Source organism: Pan troglodytes, chromosome 18 (assembly GCF_028858775.2).
Source record: "Pan troglodytes isolate AG18354 chromosome 18, NHGRI_mPanTro3-v2.0_pri, whole genome shotgun sequence".
Taxonomy (NCBI): Eukaryota; Metazoa; Chordata; class Mammalia; order Primates; family Hominidae; genus Pan; species Pan troglodytes.
This window is the reverse complement of record NC_072416.2, coordinates 5,220,521-5,248,286: the sequence shown is the minus strand read 5'-3', so window position 1 is coordinate 5,248,286 and position 27,766 is coordinate 5,220,521. Positions and strand designations below refer to the sequence as shown.

Sequence of the window (27,766 nt, the reverse complement as noted above, 5' to 3'; positions counted from 1 at the left end):
AATAGTGAAATAGCTTGGGCACAGTGGCCCACCTGTAATCCCAACACTTGGGGAGGCCGAGGCAGGTCGATCATTTGCGCCCAGGAGTTTGAGACCAGCCTGGGGAACACGGCAAAACCCTGTCTCTATATAAGATAAAAAACAAAAATTAGCTGGGCGTGCTAGTGCGTGCCTGTAGTCCCAGCTACTCAGGAGGCTGAGGTGGGAGGATCACCTGAGCCTGGGAGATTGAGGCTGCAGTGAGCCGTGATCCTGCCACTGCGCTCCAGCCTGGGCGACAGAGCAAGAGCCTGTCTCTGGAAAAGAAAGAAGAAATCATGAAATAAACCTTTGCTTTTTGGTAGCAGGAGGCTAAAAGTCTTTACATCATTGTAAACCAGGGCCAGTTGCTTGTGCGTATAGATGAGTTGGTGGTTCTTTTCCCCTTGTTTGAGGAAAAGGAAAAAACTATAATTTATGTGGCGGATTAATTTTAGTAACTTATTTTCTGTTTGAGGTAGTTCAGTATCTTGGAATTTATTCCTGCGTTGACTTCTTTTGTGCAGAGATGGCTTCCCCAAAACACCTTCAAATCTAGAATAAAAGTGTTGATGGGAGCAAGGCATAGCGAGGTTCCTTACCCGTGCAGCAGCTGTGCCACGCCCTCCTCCTAGAGGGAGGCAGGTTTTCCCCTCGTTCCTGTGGGGTGGGTAGGGTGGCCCCCGTATCTGCAGGGGGAGGTGGTGGGAGATGGAGCAGGGCAGTGGTGTGGGCTTGGGAGATTGAGGAGGACCTCCTGGCAGAGAGGACTTCTGCCTCCTCTCCTTGTACAGGAGCCTGTGGATGTATCTTGGTGAGGGCAGCTGACTCAGAGTAAGCTTCCCACCTGGGCTGTCTCTGGCCTGTGCCCTCTATGCAAGAACCTCGGGGAGCTTGGGGTGTCCTTGGAGGTTCAGACTTGGAGTGGGGTTTGGAAACCTGTGTTCTGACCTGTGCAGGCCTTTCTGGTATGCAGCCAGGTGTGGAGGCAGCACTCACCAAACAGGAAGGAGAGGAAGGCCACAGGTGTGGGCAGGGCTGGGTGGACAGGGTGGACGCTGTGGGCTTCAGGTGTGGGCGGGGCTGGCTGGAGAGGGTGCATGCCGTGGGCTTCAGTCACTACAGTGGCTCCTCTGTCCCCATCTGTGCATGGCCATCGTCCAGACCCTCAGACTAGCTGCCATTGCGCTTCCCACTGTGCTGTGGACTCCAGACGCTCTCCTGAGGGCCACAGCTGCCTTGAGCTTGCCGCCATTCTAGCTTAGGCTGGATCACCCACCCCCGGCACAGAGAGGAGCTGCCTTCAAGACGGATTTTCCTGCATGATGGAAAGTGGAATGTGCACAATAAAAGAGAGAGTCCCCATTCTCCCATCACCAAGAGCAGCTCTTCCCATCTTCACGTGGTTTATTTTGGTCTTTTCCAGATTGGCATTCATTTAGGATTGGCTATGATGCATGGGGCTGGGGAGAATTACTGCTTATTGTAAAAAATTCACTCGGTGCTAGTGACCTGATGCCCAGCATCCTCAGTGGGCTTTCCCTGTAAAAATTCCAGTATGTGTCGCTAAAATACAAATCTTTTTAAAAGCGTAACCACAATACCATACTGTTTGATACGTAAAAATGAACAGTAATTGCTTAATATCTCAAAGTGTCCAGTCAGAGTTATATTTCCAGTTGTCTCATGTACATCATAATGTTTTGTTGCTCACTTGAACAGGATTCAAATAAGTTTTGCACAATTTCATTTTTAAATTTTTTCTTTTTCTTTTGCCATTGAATACTCTCCTATCCAAACACATGTATTTTAATCTGTAGCTTCCCCCATTTTTATTTTTTCCCTTGCAGTTTGTTGAAGAAACAGGCCATTTGCATCTGTGTGGCGTTGTTGAACGTGGTCCTCTCTCCTGGCCACTACATCACATTCAGAGTTGATTCTCCCCTCCCTGTTCAGAGACTGGTGGTGGGTGTTGTTTATCCGGCATCTCTCTGTGACAGCAGCAGCATTTGTGGCCATAATTGGCCTAAATTCATGAACTCATTAGAGAGTGCAGAAAGGTCACAGCCTGATACATTCATGAGATGCAATTCATTAAAGAGAAACTTCTCCCCAGCAACTTTTGGGTTGACTTGTGGTATCATCTGTAAAGGAAAAGTAGGATAAATGCTTCTTTCCCCTTTTCATGCCATTTTTGAAAACCACACATTGGTTCTCCATTCTCTTCCAATGATGATTAATTCATTAAAAAGTTATTACCCTTCCTCACACCATACACAAAAGCTCACTCCAGTGCCAGGCGCGGTGGCTCACATCTGTAATCGCAGCACTTTGGGAGGCTGAGGCGAGTGGATCACCTGAGGTCGGGAGTTCGAGACCAGCCCGGCCAACGTGACGAAACCCTGTCTCTACTAAAAATACAAAATTTATGGCTGGGCGTGGTGGCTCACGCCTGTAATCCCAGCACTTTGGAAGGCCCAGGCAGGCGGATCACCTGAGATCAGGAGTTCGAGACCCGCCTGACCAACATGGTGAAACCCTGTCTCTACTGAAAATACAGGTGTGTTTTTAGCTAGGTGTGGTGGTGCATGCCTGTACTCCCAGCTACTCAGGAGGGAGGAGAATAACTTGAACCTGGGAGGCGGAGGTTGCAGTGAGCCGAGATCCACATTATTGCACTCCAGCCTGGGCAACAAGAGTGAAACGCCATCTCAAAAAAAAAACAAAAAAAAACTTAGCCAGGTGACTCCTGTAATCCCAGCTACTTGCGAGGCTGAGGCAGGAGAATCGCTGGAACCTGGTAGGCGGAGGTTGCGGTGAGCCAAGATCACGACACTGTGCTGCAGCCTGGGCAACAGAGGAAAACTCCATCCCTGCGCCTCCCATCTCCCCGCCTCACCAAAAAAAAAAAAAAAAAAAAACCGGGTGACTCCAGGCCGGGCGCGGTGGCTCACGCCTGTAATCTCAGCACTTTGGGAAGCTGAAGCGGGCAGACCACTTGAGGTCAGGAGTTCGCGACCAGCTGCCCATCTCTAGTAAAAATACAAAAATTAGCCAGGCATGGTGGTGTGCGCCTGTAATCCCAGCTATTTGGAGTGGGGGCTGAGGCAGGAGACTCACCCGAACCTGGGAGACGGAGGTTACAGTGAGGCGAGATCGCACCACTGCGCTCCAGCCTGGGCGGCGGAGTGAGACTCCATCTCAAAAAAAAAGTGCACTCTGAATGCATTAGAGGTCTGAATGTAAGGGCGAAGACTATGACACTCTTAGAAGAAATTATAGGATTAAATGTGACAATTGGGTTAGGCAGTGTTTTCTTAGATACACTGCCAAAAGCATAAGCAACCAAGAAAAGGATGAGTTAGATTTATATCAAGTTTAAGCACTTTTGTGCTTCAAGTGATATCACGAAAGTGAAGAGACCCACCAAACAGGAGACACGATCTGCTAATCATCTACCTGATACGGGACTTGTATCCAGAATGTAAGGAACTCAGAGGGAGAAAAAAAAAATAAAGCACGGAACAAAGGGTATGAGTAGACATTTTTCCAAGGGAGAGATACACAAATGGCCCATAAGCACATGCAAAGTTCCTCAACATTATTAGTCATTAGGAAAATGCAAATCAAAACCACAGGGTGATACTACCTCACACCCACCAGGAGGGCTGTGATGAGAAGACAGATAATAACAAACGTTAGCAAGGATGTAGGGGACTGGAACCCACGTATGCCGTGGGTGGGAATGCCAGAAAGTACAGCCACTTTGGAAAACAGGCTGGCAGCTCTTCAGAAGGAAACAGAATTACCATATGACCCTGCAGTCCCACTCCTAGGTATGAACCCACAAGAAATGAAAACACACATTCAGACAAAAACAGGTGCTAGAATGCCCGTAGCATCACTCACAGTAGCCAAAAGGTGGAAACGACGCACGTGTCATCAAATGAGTGGATGAACAAGTGGCGTGTCCACACAACGGGGGAATCTTCTCCAGCCCTAAGGAGGGATGAGGCGCCCATGCACGCTGCCATGCAGATGGGCCTTGAAAACACTGCCCTCAGTGAAAGCCTGCCGGGATCTGAGAAGGGATGGCATTGAGTCTAGAGACGAGCTTCCAAGGCGTTACCATTGTTAACCCATGTTAAGTCTTCTGAGCCATCACTGTGGGCTGTCTTTCTGTTTATTTAGATCTTTCTTTCAAAAACACTTTGTAGTTTTCAGAGTATAAGCTTTATGCGTCTTTTGTGACATTTATTCTTATTTGTTTTTAATGTTATTCTAAATAGAGTTATTGGCCGGGCACGGTGGCTCACACATGTAATCCCAGCACTTTGGGAGGCCAGGGTGGGTGGATCACCTAAGGTCAGGAGTCAGAGACCAGTTGAGGTGGGAGGATTGCTTGAACCCGGGAGGCGGAGGAGGTTGCAGTAAGCTGACCTCAGACCGCTGCACTCCAGCCTGGGCAACAGAGCGAGACTTTGTCTCGGGAAGAAAAAAAAAAATAGAGTTGTGAATTTTCTTCCCTTTTTTTTCCTTTTTCTGTTTCTGTTTTTTTGTGTTTTTTTTTTGTTTTTTTTTGTTTTTGAGACGGAATTTCGCTCTTGTTGCCCAAGCTGGAGTGCGGTGGCGCGATCTCGGCTCACTGCAACCTCCGCCTCCCGGGTTCAAGCGATTCTCCTGCCTCAGCCTCCCGAGTAGCTGGGATTACAGGCGCCCACCACCACGCCCGGCTCATTTTTTGTGTTTTTAGTAGAAACGGGGTTTCACCACGTTTATGGATAACATGGTCTTGAACTCCTGACCGCAGGTGATCCGCCTGCCTCGGCCTCCCAGAGTGCTGGGATTGTGAATTTCATTTCTGGGTTGCTCCTGGAAATTGTGCGGAAATGCAGTTGGTTTTTCCTGCCCCGCACCCTGCCGAGCTCTCGTTAGTGGTAATAGCTTCTCAGTGGAGTCCGCAGGACTTTGTGCACACAGGATCCTGTCATCTGTGATTCGAGCTAGTTTTATTTGTTGCCTTTCAACCTGGCTGCCTTTTGTCTTCTTCCCTAATTGTCCTGGCTGAGACCTCTAGTTCGGTGTTGGCTGGATGTGGTGAGCCGGGCGCCCTGGTCTTAGGGAGAGCGTGCAGTTTTTGACCCTCGAGCATGATGTTGGCCGTAGGCCGTGCGTGCCCTTTGTCAGACCCTGGGCCCTCCCTTCTGTGCCTCGGCTATTCCATATTTTTGTCCTGTAGAGGTGGGGAATTTTGGTTAACTGCATTTTCTGCATCTGTCGAGATGATCCTGTGTTTTCCTTAGTGCTTTATTCTAATGAGATGCAATGCATTGCTTTTTGTATTTTGAACCAACCTTGCACTGTGTCATACATCCTCTTGGTCATGGTGCCTAGTCCTTTTTAGACGTTGCTGCATTTGGTTTGCTGGTGTTTCGTCCAAAGGGTAGTCACGTTTTGTGGAGCGTTTTTCTGTGCTTCTTTGTGGGTCTATGGATAAGATGGCAGCCGGCACCCTTGGCTTTGAAGAGAGTGTGGGTGTCTCGTGAGCTCAGGATCACTTCTTCAGGTCGTCCCTCCCACTGCCCCTCCAAGTATGACTGGCAGATCTGGGGGACTGTGGGTGGTCCGTGGAGTTTCTTTGATGAGGGTGGAGACAACAACCCAGCCGAGACCCCACTGTCTCTTTCCCCAGCGTCGGTAGTCCCGTGGCATGTGGGGGCAGCAACAGCCAGTGCGGGGCTCTGGGCCTGAGTTTCCAGCAGCTGGAGGGGCGTGAGCTTTGGCCAGTCTCTGAGCTCCCAGGGAGAAGTAACTAGGTGGTCTCTGAGGTTTCCTAACGCTGTGTCTGGGACTCTGAGCTCGGATGTCACAGATAGAAGTCAGGGGATCTGTGAGGCTGGATAGGAGGAAATTACTAATTTTCACTAACCTTTCAGCAAAGCGTACCATTTCCTTCCATTATGAACATGAGCAACAAACATCTGTCATCAGAAGTCACAGGTGTTCCCATGTCCTGCCGCAGGGGTCCCGTCACGGTAGTGACGCCATGCCAGTTGTGCCGAGCACCGCTGCCGGGTTCCTGCGGCGTGACCTGCTGCTGTGTCTTGAAAGTCACATAGTACTACATCACAGATCCATTCCTTCAATAATTTGATACGTGTATTGGATTATAATTGCTTTCTCCTATAGTCCCGTGTATTTCATGCATTTGGAACATTATTCCGAGGGTAGCCATCTTCTCCACGCTCTAGCGGCGCTGTCTGTCTCTGGATTAAACTAAGGACAGGTGTCCTTTTCCAAGGGGGTGACTTTGCGTATGCCCAGAGGCTCGGAGTCCCACCTTTAGAAAGGTGTGGCAGAGGAATCGAGGGTGAGGGTGGGCAAGCCCTGAGGAAAGAAGGGAGAGTGGGAAGACCCTTGGGGAGCTAGGAGGAGCTGAGGTTGGAGAGGGCAGGGAGGGATTCCAGGAGATCCGAGCCCATAGCTCGCTTGCAGGAAGCTTAGAACAGCAGCAGCAGCAGCGAGGGTCCCGACAGCACGGCAGCTCACTATGTAGCGCTCATCCGAGAGACGGGGTGGGTGTTGGCCTCATGGACTTGCTCTGTGCACGCTGTGGCTGTTTAAAAGCACATACGGCTCCGTGTGCTGCACAACGACCTCAGTCATTTAATTATGCGTTATATACATCTCTCCAGAGGACAAAAACCTAGACTTTTTAATAATGGCATTTAAAAAAGTACAAGTCACAAAAGCAACACTCGATGATAGTAAAGAACAGAAACGCTGAATATGTAGGTGGAGCAAGTGGCGTCCCGTCCCGCCAGCAGACGCGGCCCTCGTCGCTGTGCCACGCCGGACCCTGAAGGACAGAGCATGGAGAGGGAGCTGCAGGGTCGGGGAGGCAAACATCTTTGTGACTTCTGATGCTCATTGGAAAGTTGCCCCCAGAAGCGACGCCATTTGACAGCCCCACCCTTAGCGCTGCGTCTGTCCCCTCAGATCCCTGCCAGCGCTATGTATTTTTATTCTTTTTTCCCTTTGCCAGTGTGATAGGCTGTCATGTTTTAATTTGCATTTCTTTGATTCTTTGCAGGGTTGAATGGCTTCGTTTGTTTTTGGCTCTTGGTTTGGTTGTCTTTCCTCTAGGCCGGCAGGGGCGGGGTGCGTGTTTGCGGATGTCCTTGGTGTTCTCGGCAGGATCACTGAGGGTCCTGGCAGGATGCAAATGCAGCCATGAAGTGTTTGCTTTTTGTTTATTATTTGAGACAGGGTCTGGCTCTATTGCCTAGGCTAGAGTACCGTGGGGCCATTGTGGCTGACTGTACCCTCAGCTTCCCGGGTTCAAGCGATCCTCCCTTCTCAGCCTCCCGAGTAGCTGAGACTAGAGGTGCACCACCATGCCTGGCTAATTCTTGAAAATCTTTCTAGACACGGAGTCTCACTATGTTGCTCAGACTGGTCTCAAACTCCTGGCCTCGAGCAGTCCTCCTGCCTTGGCCTCCCAAAGCAGTGGGACTGCAGGGGTGAGCCACCGCACCTGGGCAGTCATGAAGTCCGCAGAAAAGTCATTCACTGAAGGGACTGAGTCCCCGCAGCAGAGGCTGGGAGGTTCTCTCAGCCTGGCCGGAGGAGGGCAGGTGGAAGGGACCACTCAGAAGCGGCCCACGGGCAGGGCCGGTGTGGACAGCAGCTGCGTGGTGGCCCTGGGCCAGCTCGTGCTGTGGCTCTGCTCCGTCACAGCTCCTCTGTGGAGGAAGGCCCTTGGGCTGGAGGCCTGAGTCTTGTTCCCTTTGTAGCGCCTCAGCTCCCAAGCTGTTTGTGATGGAAAGGAGGTTTTTCTGGCCTGCAACTGTTTATTGTGTGCCTGGGCACGTTTGGATACCCCAGGTCCTGCAGTGAGCCAGCCAGCGCCGTGTCCTCACGCCCTCCGTTGAGCGGGCGCCACCGGCAGAATGTGCTGGCCGTTTGTGTGCAGCTCACTGTCCAGGCGCGTGTCGGGTGGGAGCGCCAGGGTGCAGGGCGCCGGTGTCCAGGGGTCAGGCAGGCGTCTTTGAGCCGGTGAGCCATGAGCCAGCCCTGGTGCGCCCTGGACAGGTCTGGCTCCTGGGGGTGCGTGGTCCGCCATGTGCGACACCCACCGCGCAGCCCTTGATTGTCACAGATCGTGAGTCCGAGTGTGACCTTCTCTCTCCTCTGCAGCCAGGGCCAACTCATTCGTGGGAACAGCGCAGTACGTTTCTCCAGAGCTGCTCACGGAGAAGTCCGCCTGTAAGAGGTAACCACTTTCATCTAAGCCGTACTTCCCTTTTCTTTAACACAGAAATTAATACTTGAGAGAGTGAATTTGGTGGCCTTTAAGTAGCTAAGCATACTTGGGAAGAAATTAGCATTTCGCATTTTAAGGCGTATTTTCCGTGGCGTACACACACGTGATGCGTTAGTGTTGTGTTCGAAGCTTTCTGGGTTTGCTGATGCTTTCTGGTTGCAGATTGAATCGTTTGGGTTTTTTTTGGTTTTGTTTTTTTGTTTTTTGAGACGGAGTCTCGCTCTGTCTCCAGGCTGGAGTGCAGTGGCACGATCTCTGCTCGCTGCAACCTCCGCCTCCCGGGTTCAAGCAATTCTCCTGCCTCAGCCTCCCGAGTAGCTGGGACTACAGGCGCACGCCACCACGTCCAGCTAATTGTTGTATTTTTGGTAGAGACGGGGTTTCACCATGTTGGCTAGGATGGTCTCGATCTCTTGAGCTCGTAATCTGTCCGCCTCGGCCTTCCAAAGTGCTGGGGTTACAGGCGTGAGCGACCATGCCCAGCCTAATGGTTTCTTTGGGAAAAACTGAGTGAGGAAAGCGTGGCTGCCGTGTGCACAGAGCCCAGGCTTCCTTGGTGCTGCCCCCCGTCGGGGTGGAGGGCAGGGAGCCCGGCCTTCGGGTTGCTCAGCCACACACCAGCTGCAGTGGGACAGCGTCCCGCAGAGCGCAGGGAGGCCCTGGAGGGTGCGGGTGTGGGAGGGAGGAGGCGTCCAGCAGGCATGAGGGTCTTTGAGAGACACAGCTGGGTCTTGGTGGCAGCCACCGTAGTGAAAATGAAAAAAGTGCAGATGGTACAGGGGCTGCAGGGTCGGTGCGGGTCACGGAAGGGGAGGGCAGAGAAGCCCAGCCAGGGGACCACCGGCAGTGTTGGGGAGGATGTCCAGGGAGCTGACGGCAAGGGTTGGTGAGAAGTCTGAGGTGCTGTCTAGGGTGGCTGGGAGGCAGGTGGCAGGCTGAGAGGCAGCATCAGAGTCTAGAGTTTCAAGTCTAGGGAGCAGTTTTGTGGAATGAGGGTGGGGCTGGGGTTCCTCCTGCCCCGGGCCAGTCAAGTGCTGCTGAGGGCTGGGGTCAGCTTCGGCTGCTGGTGCTCTCGTGAGTCGACAGGACCACAGGAGTCCCATGCTGCCACTCTCCTGCTCCGCCGGGTTACAAGGGGCCGCCTTCCTGGATTGAAGTGAGCCACTCTGAGAGAATGAATGATTCTGGGGACGGCAGTTCTGGATTTCTGAGCTGGACAGCTTCAGGAAAAACTGTGGGAGGTGGGGCCGTGACACAAATGTGATGGGAGGGTGGAAAGGCTCTGAGCACTCACTCAGCGTCTCGGCCATCTCCAGGCGTTTTCAGTTTTGTTGTTTTAACTTTTTTCAACCAGCAGATACTGAGTTGTCTTTTTATTATTATTCAATTCTTTTTTAAAATAGAGATGGGGTCTTGCTGTGTTGCCCGGTCTCGTCTTGAACTCCTAGGCTCAGGCGATCCTCCCATCTCGGCTTCCCAAAGTGCTGGGATTACAGGCGTGAGACATGGCGGCCGGCCAGATACTGAGTTCTTAGCATGGCCAGACACTGCCTTAGGTCAGAGCTTCCGAACTGGAGTGATTCTGCTCCCCAGGGGACACTTGGCCCTGTCTGGACAGTTTTAGTTGTCACAGCTGGAGCAGGGGTACGGCTGGCATCCAGCAGGGGAGGCGAGGATGAGCTGCTCAGCATCCCGCGACCCAGAGGACAGTCCCTCCCATGGGTGGGGGGGGGCGGGGGGTGCGCGACGTACCCGGCTTTCAAAGTGCTTGTCGTCGCCACCTAAGAGCTAGCGTTTCCTTGTTTGTAGATTTTACGTTCAGGGCGGAGGGCCACTTTAGCATTGGTGCAGAGAGATCTCCAAGCTCTACGAATATACGCATAGGATCCTGCCCTCTGCGAAAAAGGAGGAATGTGTATTCACGTTTTCTCGTTTGCGCGTTTCAGGTTCTCTGGAGGGATAGACACTGAACGGATGATGGTAGATGTCTATGGGGTGAGGAAACAGGATTATGAGGAAGGCATTTCTGCATCTCTTTTTATGCTTTTGAATTTTTTAATCATGTGATATTAAACATAGTTAAGAACTTTTATTATAAAGAATTGAAAGAGGCCGGGCGTGGTGGCTCACGTCTGTAATCCCATTACTTTGGGAGGTTGAGGCTGGCAGATTGCTTGAGTCCAAGAGTTCGAGACCAGCATGGCCAACGTGGCGAGACCCTGTCTCTACTAAAAGTAACAAAAATTAGCTGGGCCTGGTGGCGAGCGCCTGTAGGCCCAGTTACTCAGGAGGCTGAGGCGGACGCAGAGGTTGCAGTGAGCCGAGATTGTGCCACTGCATTCCAGCCTAGGTGACAGAGTAAGACCCTGTCTCAAAAAAAAAAAAAAAAAAAAGAAAAAGAAAAGAGAAATTAATTATGAAGAGTTCTTAGAAAATAAGTCTCCAAACCCACTTATAGTCACAGATAATAATTGGGCATACAGGTATATGTCTTTCCAATCATTTTTTCTGTGCATCTTATAGCTGTTTGCGTGGCTTTTATGCCATTCGAGTCACGTTGGACAAGCAGTTTTGAGCCCTGCATGATAATGTAATGGGCGCCTCCCCAGGTCATTGGAATGACTTGTGGGTGTCTTGATGAGTGTGTGGTTTTCTGTCGCATGAACAGATTGTGGTTCATGGGCCTGTTTCTGTACTGTTGTGCGTTGAAGGGGTTTCCATTGATTCACACACTGGCGTGTGTCTGATGCGCCACCCAACCTGCATGGGCAGGAGGAGGTCTCTTTGCCTGGGGTCAGGGTGGGGGTGTCCTGTTGTCCCTCTAGTGGGCGAGACGGGGTCTGCTGGGCTGAGTGAGGGGCCGCCCTGAATTCCTCGGTGTGGATTTCAGGAAGCGGCATGACTTGGTCTAACTGAACGTTTATTTGATACACCCTTGGTACATGTGTTTTCCAGAAGTGTAATACTGGCTTCCCCTTCCATTTTTGTATCGTATTAAAAAATACGTAAATTCTAAAGTAAGTGTTTATGATAAAACATTCGATAATTCACAGAGGTGAAAAGCTACCCCCAGAATCCCTTTCTGCTTGAATTCCACACTCTGGAGAGGACCCCGTGAGGGTCCAGGCACAGCTCTGCCCCCGGCACCCCTCTTCTCTCTGCTGCTTCCACACTGAAAGGCGGAGGCTCTGCTGCCTGTTTTCTTTTGTTGCTCCCCATTTTAACTAAACACTAAAGAAAGTCAAGTGTGAACGTCGCGGTCATTCATTTCGCCTGTGCCGCACTTTCCTGCCCCGGCGAGCCCTCCGCCAGCACTGACGGGAGGGCGCTTCCTTCAGCTTTCTGGGTTGTCTCACTGGAACAGGGTCAGCCCCATTCCCTTCCATCCTGCCCCCTGCCTGGTCTGTAGCCACGTGGTGCCAGGAGTGAGCTCTGCTCTGCTTCAGGATGACAGGCGTGTGTGGACGTTGGTAAGCCCTGTTGGAAGCCGCGAAGCTTTGGGCACAGCTGAGCGACCGCCGGTGCCTGCCGCGTGCACACCCTCTGGGCCCAGGCCGCAGGGAGGCTTCTCCAGAGGGCGGGTTCCCCACCCTCACACCCAACTGGTCTGAAAGGATAGAAGCGCATTAGAGGTGAAACTGGGGCCGTGGAGACAGAGTGGGAAATGGACTGGGCTTGTCGCTTGTATTTTACACATGTCTTTGTTTGTTTGTTTGTTTCCCCTACCTTAAAGTTCAGACCTTTGGGCTCTTGGATGCATAATATACCAGCTTGTGGCAGGACTCCCACCATTCCGAGCTGGGTAAGGAGACGGCGTTGCCTGGGCCTTGGAGCCTGTTGGGGTGCACCCCACCGGCCGGCAGTCCCTCCCAGCCTCGAGGTGGGTGGGGAGGGCAGCACGTGGTGCCGTGCCCAGGTGGGGGGCTCTCGGCGTGCGGGGCCGGGGTGCGTTTGCCGTGCTGTGAGTCCGGGGCGCTCATCCCTGCATGTGGAGGCTTCTGGGACCCTGCCTGGGATGACTTTTTTTTTCTTACATTTTTACAGAAACGAGTATCTTATATTTCAGAAGATCATTAAGTTGGAATATGACTTTCCAGAAAAATTCTTCCCTAAGGCAAGAGACCTCGTGGAGAAACTTTTGGTAAATATTGTGAATTTCCTTTTAGAAAGGTGATCCGGGACACCCTGAGTCCTCTGAACCTGCTTTCTGAGTGGCTTTCCTGGCGGCTCCCGTGTTCAGAAAAAATTGTGTTTTTTGGGTTAACAGTGAGTGTGGATCATTACACCTCGTCTCGCCAGACACATTGGCTCACGCCTGTCACCCCAGCACTTTGGGAGGCTGAGGCAGGTGGATCACCTGAGGTCAGGAGTTTGAGACTAGCCTGGCCTCTATGGTGAAACCCCGTCTCTAGTAAAAATATAAAAGTTAGCCGGGCATGGTGGCGGGCGCCTGCGATCTCAGCTACTTGGGAAGCTGAGGCAGGAGAATGGCGTGAACCCAGGAGGCGGAGGTTGCAGTGAGTCGAGATCGTACCACTGCACTCCAGCCTGGGCGACAGAGCGAGAGTCTCAAACAAAGAAGCAAACAAACAAAACCCAAACATTTTGAGTACTTATTGTCACTTCTCAGTATCTGCTGGAGAGTACCCCGTACTGTTCCCCGCCCCCCCGCCCCCTCCATCCACCGCAGAGCAACTGGACGGGGAGGCAGGCCCTGGGATCCTGTGCCGTCTCTCAAGGCTCAGCCCCTTTCCTCGCACAGGTGAAAAGGAATCTCAGTCTCAAACCACAATGAACAGCAGCAAGGATTCTTTTACAGTGTATAGTTAAAAATCCTAAAACAAGAAACACTGAGTAATTAACAAAGGGAGCGAATCATCACTGGGACCAGCACGCTCCTGCGCTTGTGGAGTGGGTGTCGCTGGGACCCTCGAAGGCCGCAGAGCTGTCTCCTCCAGGGACTGATCAAGCCCACACCCCAGCCCAGGGGAAAGAGGTGAGACAGGTTGGGAGAAGCCAGTGGCTGTGGAGCCTAGTGATCCCGGGGCCACCTGCAGGGGCAGGACTGAGCCCGCTCCCAGAATCGTCGTAAGGAGGGACGTCCAGGGCCAAAAGCACAGGAAGGTCAGGAGACTTCTGTTTCTAGAATATAAACTGATACACCTTTCCCAGGCTAACCTCTCTTCTCTGTTTTACCTGGGCTGGTCATTCAAATTTTCATGTAGCTGACTCTAAAGCTGAAATGTACAGATGTCACGAACTAGGGTCTGCAGCCATCTGCGCTGTCATAACCCCAGTCGCTCCAGCACCAGTAACTTAAAATGCTGTGCAGTGTTGAGCAAATGCTAAATGGTACAGTAATTTCCGTTGATTTTTAAATTTTAGTTTCTTTTATTATTCCTGCTACAGTCATTTCCTGTCAAGAATCAGGCACTTGGAAATGGAAAGGGACTTATGATGAGATGAGATACATTTTTTTTTTTTTTTTTTGGAGATGGAGTTTTGCTCTCGTCGCACAGGCTGGAGTGCCATGGTGCGATCGTGGCTCACCGCAAATTCTGCCTCCCGGGTTCAAGCGATTCTCCTCCCTCAGCCTCCCGAGTAGCTGGGATTATAGGCGTGCACCACCACGCCCAGCTGATTTTTATATTTTTAGTAGAGACGGGTTGTCACCATGTTGGCCGGGATGGTTTCGAACTCCTGACCTCAGGTGATCTGCCCGCCTCAGCCTCCCAAAGTGCTGGGATGACAGGCGTGAGCCACCGTGCCCGGCTACCAGGTTTGGGTTTCTTTGGTCAGAATCACGTTTTCACCCTGGCAGTGACTTGTCTTGATTGTTACTTAAGGTTTTAGATGCCACAAAGCGGTTAGGCTGTGAGGAAATGGAAGGGTACGGACCTCTTAAAGCACACCCGTTCTTCGAGTCCGTCACGTGGGAGAACCTGCACCAGCAGACGCCTCCGAAGCTCACCGCTTACCTGCCGGCTATGTCGGAAGACGACGAGGACTGCTATGGCAATGTAAGCTGGCCGGGATGGCGGGCGAGGCGGGTGGCACTGGGTCCTGCGTGCACTGGGCTTCATGCCCGTGCGCCAGACCCACGTGTGATTTGTAGCCGAAAGGGGAGGGTGTCTGTGCCACTGCGTCAGGCCTGCTGGTGGTTGTAGTCTTTGCTGCCGTGAGGCAGTGGCGGGTGAGGTGCTGGGTGGGTCATGTTCTCCTCATTTCCGTGGCCGTGGACAGGCTAGTGAGTTTCCACCCAGAGGGTGCCGCTAGAACCGGACACTGAGCACCCCCGGCACTGGCCCCGGGGTCCCACGTACGGGGCCTCCTGCCCGGCCTGTCGCATCTGCGCTTGGCTTGGTGCTTGTACAACTGTGTGTCCAAGATGCTCCAGAACACTGCCTGTCTTTCCACAGAAACGCCCGAGTGTTGTGTGCTTGAACTTTTGGGACGTGGTGTTGGTGGGGACACTGGTACCTTCTGCTTCAGTGCTGAGTAGGCTCTGAGGCTGCTGGTCTCCCAGCTTGACCACAGCCATGGGGTCTTCAGCACGCTTGGCTCTTTAAGCTTCTCGTAGAGAGCGTGGACCATGTGCCCAAGGGACCGAGGGTGTTGTGAGAGGCAGGCATGTCGCCCAGTTCAGCCTTGTTTCCTCTGCGTTCCTCTTGCCACCTCTCCCTTGACCCCCTCATACTTAAGTGCTGTTATCATGAGATCCATTTTTCTGATTTGACTTCTGCCGCCATGGCTTATTCTAACTGGCACCGTGTACGGAGTTCCGCTTTCCATGACTGAGGAAGTCCAGATTTTGTTTATTTGTTTTGAGACAGGGTCTTGGTGTGTAGCTCAGGCTGGAGTGTAGTGGCGCGATCTCAGCTCAATGCAACCTCTGCCGCTGTGGGTTCAAGCGATTCTCCTGTCTCGCCCTCCCGACTAGCGGGAACTGCAGGTGTGCACCACCATGCCAGGCTAATTTTTGTATTTTTAGTAGAGACAGGGTTTCGCCATGTTGGCCAGGCTGGTGTGGAACTCCTGACCTCAAGTGATCTACCCGCCTCGGCCTCCCAAACTGCTGGAGTTTTAGGCATGAGTTACTGCACCCAGCTGGGAATTCTAGATTTTATCTAAAAGTCATCCACAGCTAAATTTCTGCTAGTCAGTTTCCCAACGCCCCTACCATGCCCCTGCTGCGTAACGCCCCTCATCCTCCCGACATCCTTTGAGCCCAAACTCTAAGGGAGCCAGGCTTGGGGAGCAGAGTCTGTGCTGCCTGACGTGGCCACCTGAAGCATTTAGGGACTGCAAACCTCCCTTAAGAGCCTTAAGCGCAGATTCCACAGGTCCTGCCTCAGGGCTTCCTCATGGGTGGTCTTCATTCCTCCAGGATCCCAGAGGAACCCACATATGGGACATGGCAGCTCAGGACAACACCCAGCCACCTACATGGGACAGGGCCACGCAGGATAGAGACAAGGAGACGAGGGCCTCAGAGAGACAGGCTTCCCGGCCCCGCATGGGTCCCGCACAGCCCCCTTCTCCAGCACTGAGGACGTGAGTGGCTGCCTCAGAGGTGGGTTAGAGGTGAGCCTGGGTGGCAGGGCCTTGGTCTGTGTCTAGCGCCTGTTTCTGAGCCAATCCCACTAGGGGCAGACTGAGATAAAACGAAGCCTCGACTCGAGCGGCTCCACGACAGAACACAAGCGGCTGCCCAGAGAGAGTACATGTGAAAGACATTCCCTGCCAAAGAGACAGGAGTGGGCATCATGGCTCACAGCCTCAGAGCAGGGCCAGGGCTGGGCCACAGCCCCCGTCACTCCACACCCCGCGTGAACTCGGAGGAGGCAGGCAGATGCCGAGGCCCACAGGCCCAGAACAGAAACGGAGTCAGACGTTGCCCAGTGCAGACCGATGCGCAGACACGGACCCGGGGGAGCAGGGCCACACCCGCACGCAGGTACCCAGAAACCCTCAGCCTTCACGGCGAGGCCTCGGGCTGTTCTGAGCCAAGCCAGCACCGCAGCACACAGGCAGGCCAGCCTGGGCCCAACGCGTGTGGGCGCCGTCCCTGCACCACGACCACTCAGAATGGAACACGGCAGCTGGCAGCAGCAAGCACAGTCCAGGTGATGGCACAGAGACATTCACCACCCTTGGGCTGTCCTTGAGGAGGGAGAGCAGGCCAGGGAACCAGGCCATGAGGCACACCAAGGGCATCACCGGGCATGTGCCTCACACACCTGCTCAGACCACCTCAGTCACAGCAGGGAGGAGCCCCTCACACCCCTTGTGTCGCCAGCCAGAGCCTGGACAGAGGGAGCCCTCCAAGGAGCTGCAGCCAGGGAGGACCCCACACCCACAGGGTCCCCAGGCCTCCCTGTCCGGCAGCTGCACTGCTGCCCGTGGCCGCAGCACCAGAACTTCGGCCCCAGCTTCAGAGTACAGGGCCTGCTCCTCCCTGGGGCCCCAGGCTGCAGGCATCTGTGTCTTAAGTGGAGCCCTTGGCACCTTTGTCGGGCCCTTGCCCCCAAAGCTAAGGCACCTGTGCCCAAAACTCGGCTTACTTTCCTCCGCGAGGTCTCTGTTAATCACCAGCTTGCCGTGTCTCAGGTAGTTCAGCACAGGCCCAAAGTAGGTGGGGTCTCTGTCGATTAAATAGGCGCCTGTTTCATCTTAAAGAGAGCAGAGCATGGTGAGTCCTCCGTGAGAAGCCGAAGGTTCCTGCAGGTCCACCAAGGCCCAGCCACCTCAGGAGGCTTCAGAGGCACCAGGTTACCCAGGCCTCTCCCCAACAGACCTGAGCCTGTGGCATCTCAGGAAACCCCTGACGGTGTGGCCATGTCCTGCCGCCTGCAGCCTAACCCTGACCAGCCACCACCCCAGGTCTAAGTGAGTTTAAGTCTCTGTATGGAGACAGCCTGGCTCTGCGTACTCCAAGGTGAGCCCACTGTGCCCTGGACCTCTAACCTCACAACTGCAAGACCTCTAGGAAAACACACATGAAAACCTCACCCAGAGATGCCCTCGCGGGCAGGGCAGGGGTCTAGGGCTCAGCCTCAGAAGGACACCTCTGATGGCCACCAGCCTGGGCCTGCCCTCCTTGTGCCCGGGTCCTCCCCAGCCTACATGCAGGAATGGGGGGTCAGGGTGACAGGGGCTTCCTGCCAGGGGTGGAGAGGGCACCTTTCAGCAGGGGCGGCTGCCCAACAGGCCGGGAGCCAGCAGCGAGGGAGGCCACAGTGACCTGCACTCAACAGCATCCGGGGCTTTCCCCAAGATCATCACTCACCTCACAGAGCCCTCGCCCCGGCTGAGCGCTCACAGAGGCCGAGATGTTTACAAAACACACCCCTCGGAAGGTGTCCTCACGCACCTGGGTGGAGGGACCCCTGAGAGGCACTGCCCCTGCTGCTACCACGGCCACTTCAATGTGGGCAGATGCCCTCTGAGGCCCGGGGTGCCCCACACATCACACCTTGCAGCCCCTTCCACAAAGCACAAGAGGCCCAGTGGCCCGGCTGTGAACACAGGACGGGGGCTCAGACGCCCCAGGCCGCCCCCATGGGGGAGACGGAAGAGGCAGTTTGTCTTGTCGGCTACACATCTGACGGGGGGACTGCGAAGCTGGCACAGCCTGTCTTCTACACAGACTCAGACCTTCGGTGTGGCTCTGCTGGGGCAGCTCCCACCTCCCCCCACATGCCTGCAAGGGTCCTGCTCCCACCTGCGAGCCACTCCCACAGGGGCTGGTGCCTGCGGGCACCCTGGAGGCCGGGGAGCTGGGGCCTCTGTTCAGAAACACCGGCAACCTCCCTGGCAAGGCCCAGGGCCAAGCGCTGGAGAGAAGCAACCCCACACCCCATTCGGAGCAGGAGCAGCCCCCTCACCAGATGGTGGCTCCTGTGGGGCCATGGGCAGGTGCTGGCCACGGGAATGCCAGGCTCACAGATATGGGGAGGCCGAAGGTGTCTCCACCACAAAGCACGGGGCCACGCTAGGACCCTATTTTCATCCATGGACAAATTCTGCCATTTGGGTGCTAAGACCTAGTGGTCTCAAGAGATTTTCCCAAAGTCCACCACCGCAAACCTGCAACAACCTGCTCTCTTTAGATCACAGGGACTAAACTGAGTTTTGTGGCTGAGATAAAATCAATTAGGGCTCCGGGCACGGGGGTGCTAGACCCGGAGCCTCGGTGGCCCCCCTACTCCTTAGGGTGACCCCCCTACTCCTTAGGGTGACCCCAGCTCCACATAGACCTGACCCCATCCTCCTTCCCCACCCTCCCCCGGAACACTCCAGCCAGAGCTGCCCACCCCACAGGCCCTGCCTCCTGGGCTTGCCCCTGCCTTTCCCCAGCCCTCCAGACTCCACAGCTCTCAAGCAAGGGCCAGGGCCATAGGGCCAGCTCCCGGGAAGAGGACGCTGGGTGGTCCTGCACAACTGCTAAAAAATGGACACCATTTCCCACAAAGGGGTCCAAGTCTGGCAAGGCGGCCAGTGCTGCCACCTGAGTCCAGGGTTCCTCCCTGCCCCACCCCCATACAGAGAGAATGCTGGCCGCGTGACGTCCGCACACCGCTCAGCTCAGGAATTATTCATGGCTCACTGCTACCTCGACAGACCGCTGGCAGGAGGTCAGGAAAGATCAGATAGGGCGGAGGCTCGCCTCTGCCCAGGACAACCCCAGAGACCCCCTCTGTCAGCCATGGAGGCCTCCAGGCCTGGCCTCAGTGGTCAGACTGCAGGCTCACGGCCAGGCCACCCCAAGCCTCAGTTTCTTTACGAGGAAAAGGTGGGGGAGACCAGCTCATGTAGCTTGGGGCCGCCATGAGTGCCAGGGCACCCAACCTGTGGCAGGACCTGGGCACTGAGCCGTGACCTCTTGGCCAAGACAACCCCACCATGTGCTTCTCGGGCCCTGGGCCGATGCAAGAGGAGAAGAAAGCGTGCTGGGCGCCCCCAGACAACCAGGGCAGCCCCAGCCCTGCAACTGGAAGGACGGAGGCAGGAGGGAAGGAGGGCGGGCCGAGGACGGCCATCAGTTAAAACCACACGGCGGGACAGAGGAACAGGCCTGAGGACGCAGCAGGGTACTGGGTGTACTGGCAGTGGGCTTGGTGCTGCTCTCACCACTGTGCTCTTTTTCAGGCTTTCAGTGGGTGATTTCCACATCCACAGTAAGTGCTGGGGTCTGAAACCAACACTCTTGAATCCCACCAGGGTTCAGGTCTCACTGAGGCCTGACTCGCATCCATATACATGCAGGGTCTCGGTGCTCTGAGCTCGGGTGAGCCACGTGCTCCAGATTGGCCTAGTGCGTGCAGGGTCTACTCGTGGCACCAGCCCAGTCCCAGACAGTGCCCAGCTCAGGCGCAAGGGCCTTGGCAGCTCACTGCTTGTGTCAGGGATGTGGCTCAATAGCCTCCACCCTGATGCCGAAACAAAAATATGGAACATGGGGAGTACAAAAACATAAAAAATTCAGGATATACTCCTAGGCTCACGGAGACAAAGGGAGCAAGGTCACCTCACGGGTGTTCAGAACAGCACCTGAGCCGACCCAGGTAAGGCCCCTGTGCTGCCCACAAGGCCATCAGCAGTACCTGCCCAAGGAGGGAAAGATGCCCCAGCCCGGTCATGCCTCTAAGATGGGTGAGGAGAGGTGGCCAGGAAGCCGGCGAGATGCTGCGGGCCGGGCGTGGGGGTGCTCTTCTTCCCGTGGGTGGGCCGTGGGGGTGCTCTTTCTCTTCTTCCTGGCTTTCCCGTGTGTCCCACGGCTTACACAACCAGCACAGTCTGCGCTCGATTCTCGCGAAGGTTCGTGGTGGTTTTTTTTTTTGTAAGACAGCCCTAATTGGCTGGGTGTGGTGGCTCACACCTGTAATCCCAGCACTTTGGGAGGCCAAGGTGGGCAGATCACGAGGTCAGGAGTTTGAGACCTGCCTGGCCAACATGGTGAAACCGCCTCTACTAAAAATATAAAACTTAGCTGTGTGTGGTGGTGCGTGCCTGTAATCCCAGCTACTCAGGAGGCTGAAGGAGGAGACTCACTTGAACCCGGGTGGCAGAGGTTGTGGTGAGCCAAGATTGTGCCATTGCACTCCAGCTTGGGCAACAAGAACAAAACTCCGTCTGAAAAAAAAGCCATAATTAAGACTTTTCTTAGCAAGTCATCTCCCTTATCTTCCCCGCACCTTGCTGAACCGGCATCTGACCTGCTTGGGGCCGGGCCCAAGCTGGTATTGGGTGGGCCCAGCAGGCTGGGTTGACCCACCCATCTCCAGGGGTCACAGCCTTCAGCCGGAGCCACCCGCCGCAGGCCAGGCAGGCCGGTTTCCAAACCATAGAGGAGAAGAGGGATCCTGGCCACACCAAGAGCAGCAGCCAAGGTTGTCTCCTGGAGAGGAGCACACGGGAGGCAGCGCCAAGCCAGGGCACACACAGTCTCAGGAGGTGGAAGAAGATCCCACAGATAGAGCTGGCTGCCCCCTCCCCAAGTCCACAGGACAAACACAGAGGGTTGTCTGTTTAGGAGAGCAGCGCTCAGAGAAGGCTGGTGAGAAGCCTGCCCACTCTGCTCATGTCACCAGACTCCGGCTGCAGCCCTCTACCCCCCATGCTGTCACCCAGCAAGCAAAGCACCAGGGGCAACGTGGGGGCACCCCAGCCCCTGAGGAACAGGTCCCTAATGCAACCACCAGCCTTGAAAATGGCAGTGAAAGGCTGGGCACAGTGGCTTACGCCTGTGATCCCAGCACTTTGGGAGGCCAAGGCAGGCGGATTACCTGAGGTGAGGAGTTCAACACCAGCCTGACCAACATGGCAAAACCCTGTCTCTACTAAAAATACACAAATTAGCCAGGCATGGTGGAGGGTGCCTCTAATCCCAGCTACTAGGGAGGCTGAGGCAGGAGAATCACTTGAACCTGAGAGCCCCGTTGCAGTGAGCCAAAATTGTGCATTACACTCCAGCCTGGGCGATACAGTGAGGCTCTGTCTCAAAAAAAAAGAAAACGGCAGTGAGGAATGAGGGTGGAGACTGCCAGGCTCTCACGCCAGATTCTGAACCCAACATAACCCTGCTGCTGCCTGCCCCTCCCACAGCTCCCAGAGCTCTGCAAAGAGGGTCAGCCCTGCGGCTCTCAGTCATTCCCGGTGCTCGGAGACACGTGCCACCAGAGGGGAACGAAATCAAGATGGTGCAGTGCCCTGAGCCAATCCAGGAGATAAACTCTGTCAAATTGCCCCACAGAAATCTAGACGCGAAGGCATAGAATTTCCTGTGCACCAACATCTGCAATCAACCTAATTAGAAATACTTAGTTTTTACTCTGAAATTATCCATTTCAAGTGACTGTTTCAATTTCGCACACAAAACCTTCACCTCTACTCTCTCTTCTGTTTTGTTTTATGCAGCTGTGGCGTATCTTTGGCCCACAAGAGGACTTTGATGTCACCAATTACTAATGGGGAAACTGAGGCCAGAGACCAAGGAGGCTTGTCCAAGGCAGCCAGATTCGGAGAGCAGGGTGGGGCCCCCGTGCCCTGGTCGCCAGGCCTGCTGCCTCCCCACCACCCTTCCCTTCCATTGCTTCTCGGCCTCACCCAGCATAGAAACTGGAATTTGGGAGGTCCGTGCCCCACACATGACTCAAAGCTTAGTGAGAAGCAGACGTGTGTGGACTCACGACCTGGCCCCTCACACGAGGTCCTGCGGCTTCTCGGGGAAGAAACATGCTTCAGGTGAACCACGGGGGGTCTTGCCAAGCCGAGGTCGCTGCAGAGAGTCCTGCTCTGCTCGGCAGGAACTGGAGCCCTCTCAGGAGCAGGGGTCTCAGGTTTCTTGCAAGAAAACTCGGGGGCTGCCCAGGAAGCCCTGCCCTCCCCACAGTGCAGGGTCCAGTGCCCAGAGGGGGAGACCCACTCTGCGGGGGCCTGTCCTGCTAGGGTCAGCCAGAGCTCTGGGTGGCAGCAGGGGGACTGGCAGGGCGAGCCACTCCTGGCCATACATGCTGCCTTCAGGGACCTCCGGTGCATCATCCGAGGCTGACAGGGCTGGGTGTGGCCAGAGGTCGACATTAACAGAAATTAAGTGCGGCTGTGGGAGGGGAAAAGCGTTCTTAGCATACCCTTTCTAAAAGTAAAGTACACTCACACCTGTAATCCCAGCACTTTGGGAGGCCGAGGTGGGCAGATCACCGGAGGTCAGGAGTTCGAGACCAGCCTGGCCAACATGGAGAAACCCCATCTCTACAGAAAATACAAAAATCAGCCAGACATGATGGCTTGTGCCTGTAATCCCAGTTACTTGGGAGGCTGAGGCAAGAGAATCTCTTGAACCCAGGCGGCAGAGGTTGCAGTGAGCCGAGATAGAGGCGGGATAGAGCGAGACTTTGTCTCAAATATTTAAAAACAAAAACCAAGTACAGGCCGGGTGCGGTGGCTCACGCCTGTAATCCCAGCACTTTGGGAGGCCAAGACAGGTGGATCAGGAGGTCAGGAGATCGAGACCATCCTGGTTAACACGGTGAAACCCCGTCTCTACTAAAAATACAAAAAGATTAGCCGGGCGTGGTAGCGGGTGCCTGTAGTCCCAGCTACTCAGGAAGCTTAGGCAGGAGAATGATGTCAACCCAGGAGGCGGAGCTTGCAGTGAGCTAAGATCGCGCCACTGCACTCCAGCCTGGGAAACAGAGTGAGACTCCGTCTCAAAAAAAAAAAAACAAGTACAAACATGAAGACCTCCAGGCACAGCCTCTCCTGACTGCACTGACCTGGTGCCAGGCATGGGGCGGGGGCACCACATTTGTCATCTTCAGGGGAGGACGTCACCCTTACCTTACAGAGGAAGAAACTACAGCTCACAGGGGACGGGAAATCACCAGAAGTCACAAGGCAGGCCCGGGATGAGCACAGTCTCTCTCACCAGTGCTGGCTACACAGTACATCATCTGCCATCTCCACTAGACGTGATCCCCACTTCTCTTGCCAAGCGGCTTCAAAGACGGTACTCTAGCCCACACCCCATCACTGAGCCCTGTCTGAACAATTCCTTCCATAACTTTCCACCCCCGAGGTCTTGCCAACACCCAGTACACTGTTAGAGGCACCCTGACTGCCCCAACCCTCAAAGACCCATCTGATGCCACCACATCTGCAACTCTCAAGCCGGGACAGCGGCCCTGTTCAAAGGGCAAAAGTTCACGTGCAGTTTTCTCCAAGGCTGCCTCAGCTGCAGGAACCGAAGCCTCCCCAAATTCTCCTCCATCTGAGTGGTTTCCAACCATAAAGCAGTAGTATTTCCTGTTTCCTTTTAACTCCTCAAGTATCTCCACACTAAAGCAGGGGCTGGTTTAGCTGGAAACAACAAGCTCGACTTTGTTTTCAACAATGCCTATGGGCCGGGGACCATGCAATACAAGAGACCTAACCAAAATGAATCGAGTCTTTGGGAAGCCGTATTCCACCTGACCTGCCCTTGAAGACACCATGGAAGAGAAAAATGACAGAACAGCAGATGAGCAGATGCTGAAATGCTCAACACAGCCACAGTCCTGCTGGAGGAAGTCCCAGGAGGAAGTGAGAATTCACACCGGGCTGTCTAGAAAGAGAACTTTGTGGCAGCAGTCGGCCCTTGGGACAGCAGAGTAAGGGCTTGGGAGCATGGAGTATGGCGGGTGGTGGGTCCCAAGCTGGGCTCTGAGGACTTCGTTGGGGGCACTCACAGCCCAGAAGCTTAGATGTGGGGCCAGAGGGCAATCAGCCAGCCCCTTGATGTGCGTGGCTTTCACCACCCTCCCTAACAACCCGTCTGTCAAGAGCTCCCCTCCCTACCAGATAGGATGCTTTAGCAGGGTGTTCTCCCAACCTCTCAGGCACCCAAAGCTTCTATGGTTTCTTGGGAACTCCTCCCCCTTAAATCTCCCCAGCCAATTCCTCTCCAGACCCCCACACTCTGCAAGCCCAGGTGCTCACTCCACACAAGTCTAATAATCCAGGCAGGGACTCTTCCACCAGATCCATGCTTAAGTCCAACTCGAGGAATATTCTTTCCTTAATCTCAACTCTGAGGTCAGGCCTTGGAGATCTTTACAGGTGAATCAACATCCTGTTTGTCTTCCAACGTGTAATTAATGGCCTCCCACTCCTGACACCCCTTCCCCTCCTCCTCAGATTCCTCAGTCAGCATTTAATTAGGAGGAATCTCCTGGGACATTCTTTCATCAGAGCCACTGTAGACAAAACTAAGATGAAGCATTTTACACATTTCCTCATTTGATGAAAAACACCGAAAAACACTTTAGTAACGTGACTAATATGAATTAGCACTACACTTTTGGCAAATTATCTGTCACTAAAACTAACCTTATTTACTCCAATTATTGTTTTCTTCTTTTTTCTTTTTTGTTTTTTTTTTTTTGAGACAGAGTCTCGATCTGTCGCCCATGCTGGAGTGCAGTGGCGCAACCTCAGCCCACTGTAACCTCTGCCTCTTGGTTCAAGTGGTTCTCCTGCCTCAGCCTCCCGAGTAGCTGGGAGTACAGGCACGCGCCACCATGCCCAGCTAATTTTTTTGTATTTTTAGTAGAGATGGGGTTTTGCCATGTTGGCCAGGCTGCTCTCAAACTCCTGACCTCAGGTGATTCACCCGCCTCGGCCTCCCAAAGTGCTGGGATTACAGGCGTGAGCCACCTTGCCTGGCCCCTACTCCAATTATTTCAGGAGACAGAAACGACTGTATCTGCTACTTTATCTTCATGTTCTGAATTTGAGTTTTACCATTTGGAAATCAAACCTGGTTAAATGGATGATGATGAAAAGAGCAAGTATAACACAGATATATTCAGAAAGATTAATTACCCCTCGCCCAAAGAATTGATTCCTACTGTAAAGCATTTTTTTGTTTGTTTGAGACAGTCTTGCTCTGTCATCCAAGCTAGAGTGCAGTGGCATGATCTTGACTCACTGCAAGCTCCGCCTCCCGGGTTCAAGCGATTCTTCTGCCTCAGCCTCCAGAGCAGCTGGGACTACAGGCGCCCGCCACCGCGCCCGGCTCATTTTTTGTATTTTTAGTAGAGACAGGGTTTCATCATGTTAGCCAGGATGGTCTCGATCTCCTGACTTCATGATCTGCCTGCCTCGGCCTCCCAAAGTGCTGGGATTACAGACGTGAGCCACCGCGCCCACCTTTTTGTATTTTTAGTAGAGACCGGGCATCACCATATTGGCCTGGTTGGTTTTGAACGAGATCCACCTGCCTGGGCCTCCCAAAGTGTTGGGATTACAGGCATGAGCCACCGCGCCCGGCCCATAATTTTTAACAAAGTCTTAAGGAACAGTAAAGCAAAGGGATCAACCACCTTAACTGTGCTAAAGTTCATCAACTGCGAATCAAGTGCTCCAGTGCTGAATAGACAACCATTGCCTCAAAGAACCCAATGGACAAGAGCAATTTAAAGTCTAATTTCATATACAAAACAGGAATGCTTGAGTAGAAAGGCAAGGGAGTGACCACTAAGCCCTGTTATTTAAAAAGAAAAACCAAACAGTAAAACATACACCCACACTTATAAAAGGAAAATCACAGCTAACAAACGCCTATTTCTATCCTGGGGATGACTGTCATTTCCTGGGAGGTCAATTCTCTGAGTAGAGGGCTTGGTCAAATGAGCAATGGAAACAGTTGGAAGTTGTGGGGAGGCCCAGGAGGGTTGGCATCTCAAACCCTCATTTCCACCCACAAGGCTGCCTTAGCAGTAACTCCAGATTCTCATTTCCTGATCACGGTCATGCCATGCTGAGAATGGTCTCAGTCAGGCTTCTCAAACTTGAAGAGGGATCCGAACCTTTCTGCGAAGCCTCCTGCATGGCAAATGTTGGCTGCCAAGGCACAAAGCCAAGCGCAATCATGTAAGCTCAACTGAAAGACCGCGCAAAGTTAGTATAAGGCTTGTGAACTGCCTTGAATAAATATAAGTAACAACTTCTTCAAACAGGCTTTTTTGTGAGTTTCAATCCTGCACAACTCCCAAGACACTGTTCCTCGGCTCCACAACTCTTGTTAAAGGTAATAGAAGGTTTCTATTACCATCTGCCCAACAGCATGAGCATTTCACTTGATGAAAGACAAGCTGCAGACCTGGAAATTCCTGTCCTTTTGCGAAAACAGTGGGAAAACTAAGCCAATTAGAAAGCAGATTGAAAGATTCCTTACCTGGCCGTTCCTGGACATCCCTAAAGCAACCCTTAATATGAGCAAAATCCCCTTCGAAAAATCACAGTATATACTATGGACGCATCTTCTAAGAGGTGCTGAGTGGGTGCTGCGTGCTGTGGATGGAAAGGATGGAGCGCCAACTCTCTACATGCAAGTCACCGGGGAAAAAAAGGGCCGCCCATATCAACCCCCACGTCAGCGTTAATTCAAACGTCCAGAATGTGAAACAACGCCAAGGGTTCTGTCTCCAGAGCCAGCAAGTACCCTGGGACAGAGAAGAGAAGGCGTTCACACACCCTGGGCAAAAGAACCTAGTGAGAAAAAGAAAGTAGAATCACAGCAAAGTCCGGGGTCTAGGAAGCCTCCTCCAACAAAGAGCAAAGAGGGCGAGGAAGAGACACCCCCAAGGTGAAGCGACTTAGGATTCTCAAAGGCAGTGGACACCAGGGCGCCATCCTTGCCCTCCCCTCCCAGGATAGGGGATCGGGGCAAGCTGGGGATGAGCTGGCGACAAGGGAGCACGGGGCTCGAAGCCCGAGGAGAGTCGCCCTCTGCTGCTGAGCTCTCCTCGGCGTGGAGCAGGGCGTGTGCAGCGGCCACAAGCCGAAATGGCCCAGGCCCTTTCGGCTGGCCCACGTGGTCCTCACCTTGTCCGAGTCCCGGTCGGGGTCGGCCTGGCTCAAGAGGTACAGGAAGGATTTCGGGTCCTGGCACAGCGTCGTCTGCCGAGTGGTGAGGAAGTAGGTGCCGCCGCTGTAGAGCCGGACCCACTTGGAACTGCTGCTGGGGCGCTGGGCCAGGACGCTGAGCCCCGCGCTTTAAGGGAGGCACAGGAAGCCACCCCAACCCCGCCCCCGCCCCGAGCCTGCCGCGGGCTGGTGGCAGGAGCTCGCAGTGATTCCCCGCCATGATCCCAGCAAGCCCCACCACACCTCCGCTTCACCGGAAGAGTCTGGCCTTTAATAGCGCCCTTTGCGTTCTGTCCCGCCCACAGGTCCGCCCTTGTAGAACACCCGCCAGTCACATGGCAGGCGGAAGTTCCAACCGGGAAAAGCAGCCGGCTGGTCCCACTTCCGGAGGGAGTGAAACCGAGCTTGGGGCGCCAACGCTAGCGGGCAATGGCAGACACCCGCCTCCAACCGCGCCCCCAACCGCGCCCCCACTCCGTGGCGGGGTCAAAGGAAGAGCCACGCCAGCAAACC

General features: G+C 54.0%; 1 protein-coding gene and 1 long non-coding RNA gene across 2 annotated transcripts in view; one reads left to right on the top strand and one right to left on the bottom strand.

Annotated features, from left to right (window-relative positions):
* The window catches only part of LOC112205915 (putative 3-phosphoinositide-dependent protein kinase 2), a 64,819-nt gene extending 49,094 nt beyond the window's left edge, over positions 1 to 15,725 (top strand). Inside the window, 4 exon segments of the mRNA XM_024350052.3 lie at positions 8,218 to 8,293; positions 12,078 to 12,146; positions 12,389 to 12,485; positions 14,191 to 15,725. Coding sequence (XP_024205820.2) covers positions 8,218 to 8,293; positions 12,078 to 12,146; positions 12,389 to 12,485; positions 14,191 to 14,511 — 563 coding nt within the window. The 3' untranslated portion in view covers positions 14,512 to 15,725.
* Positions 1,667 to 27,256, bottom strand: LOC112205922 (uncharacterized). The gene is made up of 3 exons (XR_010152234.1): positions 27,212 to 27,256; positions 20,399 to 20,479; positions 1,667 to 2,162 (listed from the first exon to the last, which is right to left on the bottom strand). It is a non-coding gene; the product is annotated as an uncharacterized LOC112205922 (long non-coding RNA).
* Positions 27,257 to 27,766: the final 510 nt, after the last annotated feature.